We start from the raw sequence: 15,262 nt of genomic DNA on the forward strand, positions 1-15,262 counted from the left end.
CCTGTCGCCTCGAATGACAAAAAATACTCGACTGAAGGGGTGGGGCTACCGGGGGGGGGGGGGATTAACACTATTTAATTAAACAATAATGAAATGAAAGATATTTTGAAGTAATTTACTTTATTTCATTAAAATGTATTCAAATCACATTCAATATAAAGTTACAAATGGTTGCAAGATATTGAAAAATGCCTGTTTAGTAAGGTCACAAAAACAAAGCCTTTTAGAAAACATCAATTTAAAAAAACCTGCATTTTTACAAGAGGATAAAAGTTTACTGAGGAATGACTAGGAAACATGGTTTTTATGCATTTAAATTTCAGACACAGGTAATCTGTTCCCAAGGTTTGTTACTCGTGATCAGAGGGTCAGGGGTTCGAATCCAGCCGCTGGCCATATGTTGTGTTCTTGGGCAAGCCACTTTACTCCCACTTGCCTCTCTCCACCCAGGAGTATAAATGGGTACCAGCATTAGCTGGGGAGTAACCTGCGAAGGAGGAAATAGGCATTTTTTTAGTCATTTAATGCCAAGGAAACCAGAGATAAACGCCGGGCTGATGAACGATATTTGCTTGTGACAGACGTTTTATCGAACGGAACTTCCCCAAGTGGAAATGCTAAAGAGAAACCGTGGTTAAAACCCCAACTATAATCTTGGTCAGTTCCACATCCACTATTTACTGGTGACATCACTTCCTGAAAAGGTCACAAGCACTTCCTGTAAAGGTCACAAGCAAGCTTCCTTATCAACGGTTGATAATTCTTGCATGGCACATACAGTAGCTAGTATACAAAATAACGACTGCTTTGGCTGACACAATACAACCCCCCCCCCAAAGGAACACAGCAATACTTGAACAGTGAATACCATGTGATGTACTCTCAGCCAATCAAAACACAGAATCTGTAGTTTAGGAGTTACAATGTATATGGCACAAAATACTCAACATATGACAAATTTTCCACGTTAGACCCTGTACTGCCCCAACATGCCCTGCCTGTTACTCCTTATACCGGCCCAATTTAAACACTCTGTAGCTTTATGGACTGGGAAGGGAATAAATGCAGTACAGTGTAATACAATGTAATACAATGTAATACAATGTAATACAATGTAATACAATGTAGTACAATGTAATACAATGTAGTACAAAGTAATATGGATGATTTTTACTCTTCAAACTCCAAGCATAAGATGGCACACTGGCGAATCTGATCCAGCACACTGGCGAATCTATTTTTCACACATCATGTTTTTCACTCTTCAAAGCTAGAAAAACTAAACTTACAAAGGGTTGATCAAATGAAATTAACAACTACCTCCTGTCACGATACCTGTCCCTATCTCTGTCCCTCTCCCTACCCCTGTCCCTCACCCTGTCTCTCTCATCATCTCTCCTGTGTCTGTCACCATCCGTGTGTCTGTCTGCACCCCAGTCCCTTCCCCTACCTCTGTCCCAATCATCTCTCCCCCGATCATCTCTTCCCTTATCCCGTCCCTTGTCCCTGTGCGAGTCTTTCCCCCTTCCATCTCTGTCGTCCCTTCTGTCATCCCTTCTGTCACTCCGACTTGTCTCCCCTCGGTCTCTGTCCCTGTTTCTCTCCCTGTGTCTGTCCCTGTGTGTATCGTCCTCACTTGAGCTGTCATGCTTTCTGCGTTTTTCCTTCTTTCGGCGTCTGCTACCTTCGCTGCTTGAGCTGCTGTCCCTGTGTTTCTTTTGCTTTGCCTAAAATTTCAGCAAATAAACAAATCAGGGGTTAAAGGGAATATACAACATTTGCTTTTGCTATAATTTTCAGAAATTGGAGGAATAGTATGTTAAAGCAAATATTGTTACACTGACTTGTTTTGAAAACCAATCATGTTCTTGTAGTCTGGTTCCCTAACCCCACTTAAGGTGAAACAAAGCAATTTATAGACATTGAGGAATTATTAGGTCAGAAAATCAGTCTAGCTAACTTGTACCTCTTCACGGGTGTGTAATCTATTGCAAAGAAAATGTGGAACAACTAAATATGAACACTTAGGAGCACTTTTTGAAAAAAAGCCAGTTTCCCCAACGCTGGTCAGCCGACCAGCATTGGAAATTGATACAAAAATACCACTTTACTTAAAAATGTCAGCACACCAGGAGCCATGATTGTACGGGATGCTTTAGACTGTCATTCCATAACAGTCCAGTAAAGAATTTCATGGTAATTTGATCATTTTGTTTTTTGATGTTTGCAAATGTTGTATCTTCCCTTTAATTTTTAAAAGATACTAGGGCCCAATTCCACGGCTGTGCTTACTATCCACTGAGATGAAACTTCAACAGGTTAGGTTTTGAACATTCTGTTATGGATTTTGAGTGGTGTTATTATTGGATATGAACAAAATGCAGGAAAAGCAAATGATCATATAAGGGGAAAGCTGGGACCATTCAGAACAACCTTTGATTTTCTGCTGGACCTGCCACTTCTGCCGTCACTAGAATCTTCGCTGGAATCCTGACGTCTCTTACGCGAGCCTGATGCATGATGGGAAGGGGCCTCCATGTCGTCCCCTTCTAGAACGAGGTCATATTTGGTCCTGCATTCACAAGTATAAAGGATAAATACATGACTGTCACCATGAAATGAATATTAAAGGGAATAAACACCATTTGCTTTTGCTGTAATTTTCAGAAATGGATGAAGGGGGGGGGGGTAGTATTTCGTAGCAAATATTGTTACACTGATCTTCTTAAAAAATTTTTTACAGATGATGAAAAAAACCAAGAACTAAATGCTGTTCTTGAAGTCTGGTTGCCTGACCGTACTTCAAACTAAACAGAGCAATTTACAGTTGTCGGGGAATTGTCAGGGTCAGGGAACCACACTAGCTGGCTTGCACCTGTGCACGGATGTGTAACCGATTGCAAACAAATTGTGGACTAACTAACTTTGGTATTAAATCAGTTTTTTTTCCAACGCTGGCCAGCCGACCATCATTACTATTACTATGTTAGAGTCATTAGAAATACTAAACTGAGCTCTCCAGAGACCTCGTAAATATCCATATTGGAAAGGACTTGTTTTTGAAGTCGGCCTTCTCTTCACAGACCACCTTTCAGGTTTGTTGAGATTGATGACTGAACTCACAGTGAACCTAACCAAAATGGCACACACATGGACACACACATGTTTACGTTACATACCAAGTGTGGACATTCCCTTGGTTTCGTGTAGTTAAGAAAAACCTCTGAAACAAAAATTACTTTTCTCTCACCGTGAAAACTCTTTCAACCCAATTTTTTTTCTATGATCCCCTTAAGTGTTTTTCTTTATTTTGCAACAGATAAACCTAACCCCAGAATGCCTCTAAACCTGTTTTCCAGAAATGGGGAAACACTGTGTGGACTTGCCCAAGTCCACACAACGTCTCCTCTACCTGCTTTATGTGGACCTCTTTTGTTCGGAAGTCCACACAGTGAATGTAATGCCTACCCACAGCAGGAATACGCGATCGCAACATCCCCCTATCTGGCTTGAAAGCCAGGTGGATAAAAATCAAAGGCTGTCTATAAAGATTACACTGACTTACCCATGTTGTCTGGATTTGTCCTTCAATTCAAATTTGGGCTTCTTGTCCGAGCTACCCTGTGGGATCTCCATGGGACCTGTCAAAACAAAAAAGAAATTTTCCTATTTTTGAGTCTTGCACTTTAAAGACATACATGTAATTAGCACTGTATACGTAGTGCCGTCTTAGATCTTGGGAGAAAAAAGTATTCATAAACTTACTCGTGTACAAAAACTGATATTAAAATTTACATCTCCCGACACAAAATTCCATTGCTTAAAAAACACAAACCTCCTATGTACACACACAAAATCTCACAGTTTGCCATTTGCAAAAAAATTGACAGTAACTTAACCACTTCAAGCCGAGATTTTTTTTGCCGAAAATTCCGATTTTTGCAAAGGCAAAATTTTCCAGCCAACTTCTGATATACAGCTAAACGCCACAAATACTGATTCGCAAGAGTTATTTCAACAATATTTGTATGAGGTTTCCTGCCGAAACCTCATATGTTTCAATACTCCGGGGTGTACACTGGAGCGTAAATTGTACAACAATTGGCTGTGCACAACGGCCAATTCAAGATCAACACATGGTCCGCCTCCACAGACTTCACGGACTTTGCGTGTGTGTGTACAAAAGGCACGAGGGATTAGCGTGTTTAGACATCACCCGGAGGCGAGTCGAGGCAATCTTGACATCTTAACCCGTCAGCTGTGCCTGTGTATAAAAACAGCAAGTGCTGAATAACAAAACGAACTACTAATTTAAATTCCTACGGTGTGTCTTAAGAAGCACCGTTGGAAAGGCCTTCTTTTGTCTTACTTCAAAATGACAGCTTGCCAGAAAGAATAACTTCACAGGGAGTTTAGTCCTCTTACTGTCTTTCAACCAAGTATGTTTTTCAACAATAATTACGCCAGTTACTTTTCGGATAGCTGCAAATGATGGCCTATAGCTTTAAGTAGTTGGGAATATTTTTTCTACTCTGTGACTCAGTCAGTCAGTATAAAGCAAACCAAAACTCGGCTTGCCCTTTTGGTCGAGAAAAAATCACGCCATGAAACAATTCCAAACAACCAGGTTTCTGACCTTTTCCCTTGAAGTTGACCTTTGCTACCGACTGGCTGAAGTCCACGTGTATCCGCCGGTCGTCAATGAGTACGTTGTCCATCTTGAAGAAGGCATTTTCACAGTCTTCCTCCTTTCGAAATAATAACAAACCAAAGTTTAAAAACAGTCAAGAGTATTATGAACCCCATGAGAGTCCCCTCTGCAGTAAAAAAAAAACACTGCAAAATATTAAACTCATATGTAACCGGCTCCACAAAAAAGGGTATTAAGTCGCGCTGAACATTATTGTGTAAAGGCCCACTCAACATTGAGAGGGTGAACATTTTGTCAAAATGTGATTTTCATTTTTTCTCATAATAATAATAATAATAATAATAATAAGCAAAGATTTAGCGCCCAATCCATCGAAAAAAAACAACAATGCTCCAGATGACATCTTTCATACCTACAGTTTCAGGTTTCATTCACAGAAATGTTGATTTTGAAGAACAAAGTGGAAAAAACAACCATTTTGTGTGCAACGTTCTGTTGTTCTACAACAAAGCCAGCTATTTCAAAGCTTGTTTTCTCATTTGTGTAATTTGAACTAGTAAGTAATTAATATGCAAATACATCATATCTCCAGAACAGGAGGGACTATGGAGCTCTATTATATACCAAATGAAAGCTTACATTGTGGGCTTTCTAACCATGTATACAACTCAATTTGACTTTTTTTGCGACATAATACCCTTTTTTGTGGAGCCTGTCACATATTTCCATGCAGTTTTTTCGTTTCCAATAATAACACCACTCAAATCCACAGAAAAATGTTCAAAACCTAACCTGTTGAAGTTTCAGCTCAGTGGATATTACCTTTTTCAAGAAAACAGTGAAAAACCAAGCACAACCCTTTTGATCAAAAAAAAAATCAGTCGATTGACTGATCGTTGGAAATCACCTACATTGCTTGATTTCTTCTAAATGACAGCAAGCCAGACGGAATAATTTCACAGGGTGTTTAGTACCAGTACAATCTTTAATCCAAGTAAGGTTTTTGATAATAATTTGGTAGGTTACGTTTGGGATCAATGCAAATGATCCTTTATGCCTTTAAACAATTTACAATGATTGTCACTGACCCGCTCAAACTCAACAAACGCATACTGTAAGGACTCTTCTGTCTTCTGGTCTTTGATCACCTCACAACTGTCAAAATATAAAAAAACAGAACTTACATAAGGGAATAAATATGTGTTTGGTCGGTTTTAAAGAAGTCCGTTTAAAACCAGCTCAAAGGGCGTGGACGCTGATAACGGCCCAAGCGGAAGCAAGGGACATTATCGGCCAACTGAGGTTTAAAATGTACATGTGAGGTTTAAAATGTACATGTGAGGTTTGAAATGTACATGTGAGGTTTAAAATGTACATGTGAGGTTTTAAATGTACATGTGAGGTTTAAAATGTACATGTGAGGTTTTAAATGTACATGTGAGGTTTTAAATGTACATGTGAGGTTTAAAATGTACATGTGAGGTTTTAAATGTACATGTGAGGTTTAAAATGTACATGTGAGGTTTTAAATGTACTTGTGAGGTTTTAAATGTACTTGTGAGGTTTTAAATGTACATGTGAGGTTTTAAATGTACATGTGAGGTTTTAAATGTACATGTGAGGTTTTAAATGTACATGTGAGGTTTTAAATGTACATGTGAGGTTTTAAATGTACATGTGAGGTTTTAAATGTACAGGCGCAGGCCCCTGAGGTTTTTATATGTACAGTGGAATCTCGATAAGTCAAACCTCAGGGGAATTGGCTAAAATTAACTTAAGCAGTGTTTTCATTTATCCAATGGATTTTCTATTAAACAACAATTGACGGGAACAAGTTTTTACTTTGAGATAGAAGGGTTTTTGAGTTGGCAGGTTTTGACTTATTGAGATTTCACTGTACTTGTGATTGACCTGTGATTGACCTGTGATGACCTGTGATTGACTTGTCATTGGCTTGTAATTGATTTATGATTGTCTTGTGATGACCCATGAGGACTATAAGCCTTTGTACTGATGACGTCATGCTTTGTTTACTTCTTGTTTTATGTCTTGCGTTTTTCTATGGGGCTACTCAACGGTCGTCCCCACCAGGCTCCCATAAAAAAAGTACACGTGTAAAGAAAGTGTGACGACGTCATCAGTACAGAGGCTTATTCTCCACTAACTCCGTCCGTGGATGGCTTACCTATTGATTTGTCCGAATCTTGAGAAAATAACCTCTAGATCCTCAGAGGTGGTGACGGGATTCAGTTTACAAACAAAAAGCACATTTTCTGGCGGCTTGACGTCTGCGTCTGGCAGATCCCCAACCTTAACAGATGACATTTATTTTAAAAAAATCAACAACTTTTCATTAAAACTTTGAGATGATTTTTAACTAAGAAAAATAGCATGGCTTCTGACTTGCACCCCTTGAACAAAGACATTGACATATTGGGGAACCGCCAACATAGGGCTGGATAGCTCAGTTGGTAGAGCACTGAAATGGCAATCCGGAGGTCGCAGGTTTAAACCCCGCTCCAGTCAATTTCTTTGTTCAACTTTGATAAAATTAATAGTACTAACAAGGCGCATTTATATAATGATGAAAAATTCCTATCAATATTTGAGGTCACTGCGCTACATCATTATTACCCCTACTCATTGGGCCAATAACAAATTTCTTAGAACATCTCAGCTCCCTTGGGAGTATAGAATCACACAAACAAATACAAAATGGACTATTCCAACAAATGGACTATTCCAAAAAATGAACTATTCCAAAAAAAGGACTATGCCAAAAAATGGACTATTCCTGATTTGCTATAGAATCAAGCAAATATAAAAAATGGACTATTTCAAAAAATGGACTATTCCAAAAAATGAACTATTTCAATAAATGGACTTTTCCAAAAAATGGTTCATATTTTGGACTATTCCATACAAATGGACTATTCCAAAAAATAGTTCCTTTTTTTGGACTATTCCAAAAAATGGACTATTCCTGATTTTGCTATAAGCCCCACCCACCTCTGGTATGTGTACATTTCTCAAGCTACCATAGTCATGTGACCAAATGTCACAATCTTATTGGTCAATATGCACTGCTTGATTGACAGGCAGGGAGGGATCATTGTTTAATATTCACTATGCACATGCAACAGACACTGACCATTTCTAAGATTTGTGCCCTGGCCTTTGACTCCTGTTCTTTGGTCATTTCTTCGACTTGTTCGGCCGTTTTTCCTTCCGTGTCGTCAATATTCTCATCAGCTCCGATCCTGCCGCTCTAAAAAAATTTTAAAATAAAGTAAACACTACATAAACACTACATGCATTAAAAAAAACCTGCCAGATGCAACACAGTTGTAAACGTTCAAAACAAATAAGTCAAATCGTCACCGACACCACGAAGTGACCTTAACCCCCGTAAAGTGGAAAATGTGTTTCGAGATACAAGTGATTTAAGTTGACGATGTTTTGAAACGGTGATCTAAACATCGTTTTAGCCTCAAAATTCTCGTTTTTTTAACATTGTCTCAAAGCTGGGATCTTGAATGTCACGTTAATGTATGATTTTTATTGAAAACAAATAATATAAATGAGTTATCAAACTAATTAACCATAAGGTCACTTCGTGGAAACTCAAAATTTAGATTACGCTGTGTTCGCGTTTTCACGAAGTGACGCTAACCATGTGTATTAGCTAATGGGTTAGCGCTACTTCGTGAAAATGCCAGAAGTGAGTCGCGCATATCATGTGACCTTTGTGTCACTTCGTGAAAACGCAAAACCCGTTTTTGACGTGTAGTGTGCAGGCACTTTACGCGCGAAAGAATGGTATAGTACACTTCGTGAAAACGCATTTTCCGGTTTTGACCCATTAAGTTGCAAACGTTCATTAATGTTAATTAATGTTTTGACAAAACTAATTAACTATGTGCTTAGTAACTTCTTGAGGTGATAGATTATGTGTAATTAATCACAAATCAGGAAAAAAAATTTGAAATTGTAAAATATTGATTTTTCGATGTTAGTGTCACTTCGTGGTGACCGTGACGAAATGTGAACACGGCTTTAGAAGTAGCACTGTGAAAACTACGGACTTCTTCCTTTGGTTTATCATACCTCAAGTTGGTCTTTGGTTGGCTCTGGTGACCGGTCGGGGATTTCCAGTCCTGGCGGATCGTCAAACGGATCATCCAGGATCACTGTATGGCTAATCCTGTGATGAATCCAATCAGTCAATCAATAATAAGTTTAATCAATAATCAAATAATCCTTTGTCTCACATCTTCACATTATGCAACTGACCACCAAAACAAACTTGACTGGCGAATGTATACAACAATGACAGTTACTACAAGATATAAGTAAAACCATCCATGTTTGGTTTTATTATGGTGTTTTTTTTTTAATTTAAACAAATCTGAGAAATGCAAACTTCTAGACTTTCTGTGTCGAAATGGACCCAAGTTACTCAAGACTAGTGACACAGACTCACACTCAGATAAAGTGACTCGACTCAGACAAACTCAAACCAAGCTCGGACTGAACTTGGACTCAAACTTGAACCAAGTGACTTGGGACTTGTGCTTCAACGTGAACCGATAAATTGGGTACTCGGATTTTAAGTAAATTACTCCTAACTCATTCTCGAAACCAAGGGACTCGGGATTCGGACTCAAACTTTAACCAAGCGACTTTTGACTCAGACTTGACTCACATGACTCAAGACTCAGACCCAATGACTGTATCACAGTTTGTTGGTATTCAGATTAGGATTGGCTTTGTGAATTGGGTACTGGACTCGGGATTCAGACTAGAACTCAACCAAGTGACTTGTGACTCAGCCTTGATTTAAGTGACTCAAGACTCAGACTCAGACCCAATGATTGTATTACTGCAGTTTATTGGTACTCAGATTACAGAGTAACTTTGTTATTTTGGACTCGGACTTTAACTGACTCCTATACCCTCAGACTCAAAACCAAAGGACTCGAGACTGACTCAAACTCCAACCAAAAGAATTGTGACTCAGATTTGAACCAAGCGACTTGCGACTCACACTCAAATCAAGTTACTCAAAACTCAGACCAATGACCGCATTGCATTTTGTTGGTACTCAGATTTAGGAGTGACTTGGTTTAATTGGGTGCTGGACTTAGGATTCAGACTAGAACTCAAACTAAGCGACTTGTGACTCGGACTCGACTAAAGTGCCTCAAAACTCAGACTGAAAGACTGCTTCGTGGTTGTTTGGTTTGACTGACCTGATGTCTTGATAAGGCCTGTTTTCTTTGTCCACTAACGCCTCGTTGATCTTGGTCAGTACGTCTAGTCCCTCGCTGATCTCACCAAACACTGTGTGCTTGCCATCCAGGTAGTCTAGGTTCTCTGCCAGCGTGAAGAAAAACTGGCAAAAAAGAAAACGGACACTTTGTGAAACGATCAGAGTTGGATTAAAGTGACTCTCAGATGAAAATCTAATACAAATATTCAAATAATTTTAAAGTTAAATAAGAAATGTACTGGAGCGGGGTTTGAACCTGCGACTTCAGGACTGCCGGTCCGGTGCTCTACCAACTGAGCTATCCAGCCCTATGTTGGCAGTTCCCCCATTTTTGTCAATGTCCTGGTTCAAAAGGCGCTAGTCAGAAGCCATAAACCCTTTATGTCATGTGGCCAGGGATCACCCTCAAAGTTACGATGTTAGCAAAACTTGCAATGCAGGCAAACCTGAGCAAAGACAAAATGGGGAACCGCCAACATAGGGCTGGGTAGCTCAGTTGGTAGAGCACCAGAACGGCAATCCGGAGGTCACAGGTTCGAAACCCTGTTTCACTGCACAGTTAAAAAAAGAACCGCTACAATCTTCTGTATCGTTACTCTTCCTGTAATAAACTCACATACCTGAGATCCATGCATATTGTCTCCGTTGTTGACCATGGACACAGCGCCCGTTCTGGTGTGTTTGATGCGCGGCGCCGTCTCCATCTCGAAAAAGCGGGCTTGATCTCCATAAAGCTTACTGCAGAATCAGTATTGAAACAATCCAGTTTAACACCCAGTCCTTCTGATTTTGAAAATCACAGGTGTGTGGAAAACGCACACCTGGATTTTTCTAGGCGTGTGATTTTTCTAGGCGTGTGATTTTTCTAGGCGTGTGATTTTTCTAGGCGTGTGATTTTTCTAGGCGTGTGATTCTGTGGTCCAAGCTGGGACTGAACAATCTCCCATTTTTTTTCAAAATATTCATCTTGGTTTACAATAAAGCCATATTCTCTTCACCGACGTACTTTATTTTTCAAAAATTATGAAGTATAATTCTGCCGTAAATGTATGCCTGATTCAGGCGTGCGGTTTTTCGCACTTCTCGGGAAGCTTTTAGGCGTGTGATGGCGTGGGGGTGTGATCGCACGCCTCAAAACAGAAGGACTGGTATAATACCGGTTTAATTAACTTTTGTAAATCAACCTGCCACACATTTTTTTAAAATTAATTAATACGATCGTTTGCAAACACCGAAAATTTTTACAAAATAGCCCACACGATTGTGAGTAAATAATAGCGTGAAACATCCTTTGAAATCGTTGAGCCCGGTATGCTGACATCCTCAAGAAAAGAGGAAAAAGAGGAATTTTGCTTCAGAACTAACAAAAACAAAACAAAACTGCCAAAATATTTTGATATGGCCCACTTGATATTAAAGGGAATGTACATCATTGGGTTTTGCTGTAATTTTCAGAAAAGAACTATTTGAGGGGTTAGTATAATAGATCAAATATTGTTACACTGACATGTTTAAAGTTTTGTGTTCGAAAATGCTGGAAAAACCAAGAAAAACAAAAATATTCAAGTAGTCTGGTTTCCTGACTCCACTAAAGATGAAATGGATCAATTTATAGATGCCGAAAAATTGTAAAGTAAGGGAACCAGTCTAGCTGGCCTGCACCCGTTCATAACCAATAGCAAACAAAATTTGGCCTGAAAAAAAAAATGGTAAATTTGGAGCAGTAGTTGAAAAATAGTTAGGTTTTTCCAACGGTGGTCGGCCAACCACTGTTGGAAATGTATACAAAAATACCACTTTCTTGAAAATGACTTCACACAAGGTGCCATAATTTTACAGGATGCTTTAGACTGTCATTAACCAACATCCTAGTAAGGTATTTCGTAAAAACTTGGTAGTTTTATTTTTGGATGTTTGCAAATGTTGTATTTTCCCTTTAAGCAAATAAAAGTATGGAACATCCTGTGAAATTGTGGAGCCTGGTATGCTGTCATTCTCAAGAAAAGAGGACTTTTGTGTCAGTACTAACGATGGTTAGGACCTAACCATCGCAGAGAACAAACAGACACTCCCTGTGCCCTATGGGTTCTACGCACAACACATTCCACGAGTTGCACTTTGACAGTTGAAATGAACATTTTTTTTTAAAATGTTTCTCCAGCACCAGCATGAATAGACACAAAACATTGAACAGCTCATTTGAACGATGTCTACTAGCCCTTAAAGGGAAAATACAACATTTGCAAACATTAAGAAATAAAACTACCAAATTATTTTGAAATACCTTGCTGGACTGTTAGTGAATGACAGTAAGCATCCTGTAAAATCATGGCACCTGGTATACTGTCATTTTCAAGAAAAGTGCTATTTTCGTATAAATTTCCAACGCTGGTTGGCCGACCAGCATTGGAAAAAAACTGGCTTTTTTTCAAATACTGGTCTCAGTTGACCATATTTAGTTAGTCTGGTTTTGTTTGCAATCGATTACACACCTGTGAACGGGTACAAGCCAGCTAGACTGGTTCCATGACCTTACAATTCTCCAACGTCAATAAATTGCTCTGTTTCATCTTAAATGGAGTCAGGGAACCAGACTACAGGAAAATGATTGCTTTTCTTGGTTTTTATAGCATCTACGAACCCAAAACGTAAAAAAAGTCAGTGTAACAATATTTGCTATAATGTATTACCAACCCCCAACTCCATCCATTTCTGAAAATTACAGCACAAGCAAATGATGTATATTCCCTTTAAATCGGTCCTCTTCATGAAATTACGACAATGCAAATGATATTATGTACCTTTAATTTATAAAGCAAAGCACATTGCTCGCAATCTGTGCAAACATTCATGAATTTCTGCACTCACCTAAAGATTGAATCACCTCCTTTGCCTGTGCCAGTGGGATCACCCGTTTGTGCCATGAAGTTTCTCTGTGGCAAAAAAAAAACCTAATCAGTTGAATGCACAGTAAATCTTATATAGAGAATCATTGGAATTTTCAAACATGTCCTCAAAACATACACTCTTTAATTGTTGTATTAAAAATGGAGTGTACTCTAATCTCTGCATTTGACACAATGGAATGATCCATTATGCCCAAAGAGCTATATTAAATTACTAGAGCGCTAACATCGTGTACAAAGTAATGCCTGCTGGGCGCATCCATGTTTGTGCACAAACCTATGGAGACCTAGACATTTTGTACGGCTTTTGTACGGCTATTTGCATATCTGCGTTTGTATTCCATACCGGTGCGTCATCGAAGCCGATACGCCCAAAACCGAAACGCACGATCAGCAAATGAGCGTGTCATTTTGCTCTACGCAAACAGCGCAAGGCGGGCGCGTATTCGCTGCAGATGCTTTTTGCCGTCACGTTTTTTTGAACCGTCAATGTTTTGCGTATGTTCTACTTGCGCGTTGCATGTAGAGTACACTTTCAAAAATCAATCCATCTAATTTCATTGTTCTACAAACACGCACATGAATTCAAAATGTCTGCGCCCAGGACGGCTTCAAAGCGTCTCCGCGCGCAAAATGACGAGTTAGCGCTCTAGTAATTTAATATAGCTCTATGATTATGCCCCATCCACTGCACGCATGGGCAACAACATGAGCACCTATCCAATGTCCACTAATCTTAACATTAGGCGTAATGGAACGATCCATTTATAGCCCCCCCCCCCTCCCACTGGCAACAACACGTGTACCTATCCAATGTCAAACAGCACTAACGTACATGTCAGACATGAACTGCTGCGATTGGTCAAAAGTTTGTGGGCGAGGCTTAACGGATCGTTTCATTGAGTACCGTCACCGACTTTGTCTAGGTATTAATCAAAACTTACCTGTACAGAATGGAACAGGCTGAAGTTATAGTACTTGATTTTGCACAGCTTTAAGAAGTTGAGACAACCTGAAATTATTCAAATTAATTTCATTTCCTTCAATAAAATTGTCAAATTTTTTAAGCAATATTATAAAGTAACTATTTATTAAATAACTTCAGTTACAAAATATGTTTATGGAACATGAGACGCTTGTAATTAGTAAAGCCTCCGAACCTTACAAACATGGGAGAGAATATAATATCCAGACGCCACTTCTTTGGTTATGTACAAAGTCTATTGAGAGTCAAGTGAATTTTCAAAGTATTTTCTAAAAAATTGGAATGTTTCCCAGTCCCAGATTCATGTCTTTCAAACATTTTTGCAATGACTGACCTTTACTGAGATATCAAACATGTATGATGAAAAAAGTGGCGTTAGGATGTAGCATTCTTTCCCAAACGGAGAACAGTACAGTGAGCGAAGATAATTAGAAATAAAGGGCGATCATGTAGTGAAGGGCCCCTGTTTTGTTTTGATCAAATTAGAGTCAAAAATCACCTTCACAATCAAAAGCAGACTTTTCTCAATTTAGTAAGGACACCTGTTTTGCACTTTTGAACAGTTTTTGGGGGTAGAAATCACAATTTTCCTGCGCGGTTTGTGCCTTGCGATTCAGCGCGCCCCGCGTGCTCACGGTACATCGCGCGGTGATCGCCATCTTTATTTTCGGGTTGCGTGTTGTCGCCGCGCTGTCATCGTCATTTTACCCCAAATTTCCCTTAAAAAATCAAAATCTTGCCCTCTATCTGTGGCCTACCTGTTTATTGAGAATGTCGCCACTCACCAACTAGTTTGGACAGTCTAATCATTTTAAAGTGGATTTTGTTCCCTAAAGTGCTGCCTTTTTCAGATGTCTAATTTTTGTGAAATTTCATGTTGAAATTTTGATACGCAAACGTGTAAAAATGAATCTGGAAATTTCACGAAAAATATACATCTGAAAAAGGCAGCACTTTCTGATTAGCCTATAAAGAGGGTGAGTATGCTTCTAAAGCAAAAAAACTCTACAAACTAAGCCTAAATGTGAAAATCAAAATTTGGCTCCGTCGACACGATTTTTGTACATGTGGATGTGTGGCCTATGTTTACGGAGGCAGTCCAGTAAATAGGCCACATTTATGGGGCTAGTCATGCCGGTGCAAATTAAAAAAAGGCGTCTGCATGCAGTGCTGATAATGAAAATATGTTTCATTTACTCACATCTAGGCCTTTCTTCAGGGTACAGATCGATCACGATGTCTCCCAAAGTGGTTTCTAATAACACCGCCATGTTATTTTAAATCAGTCAAGACTCCAATATCTAAATAATTTCATATTTTAACTTCAAAACAAGTCAGGGTTAATTTTGTCGACATGGGCGCTGCCATATTTGTTTGAACTGGTACGCGGCGCTAATTTCTCCTCAGTGCAGTGAATAGCCTATTTTCATCGGCTGCTGGCAACCAAC

The 15,262-nt window shown here is 39.2% G+C and overlaps 1 protein-coding gene across 1 annotated transcript; it reads right to left on the minus strand.

The window, feature by feature from the left end:
• Positions 1–101: 101 nt before the first annotated feature.
• Positions 102–15,224, minus strand: LOC119730220 (peptidyl-prolyl cis-trans isomerase-like 4). Its single transcript, XM_038203012.1, has 13 exons — positions 15,016–15,224; positions 13,774–13,841; positions 12,792–12,856; positions 10,544–10,661; positions 9,904–10,046; positions 8,759–8,855; positions 7,803–7,919; positions 6,837–6,961; positions 5,740–5,806; positions 4,637–4,748; positions 3,566–3,641; positions 2,434–2,572; positions 102–1,727 (listed from the first exon to the last, which is right to left on the minus strand). The coding sequence occupies exons 1-13, from the start codon at positions 15,083–15,085 to the stop codon at positions 1,317–1,319; spliced, it is 1,608 nt and encodes a 535-aa protein (XP_038058940.1). The 5' UTR covers positions 15,086–15,224; the 3' UTR covers positions 102–1,316.
• Positions 15,225–15,262: the final 38 nt, after the last annotated feature.

This window comes from Patiria miniata, unplaced genomic scaffold (assembly GCF_015706575.1).
Source record: "Patiria miniata isolate m_02_andy unplaced genomic scaffold, ASM1570657v1 HiC_scaffold_22, whole genome shotgun sequence".
In the NCBI taxonomy this organism is placed as follows: domain Eukaryota; kingdom Metazoa; phylum Echinodermata; class Asteroidea; order Valvatida; family Asterinidae; genus Patiria; species Patiria miniata.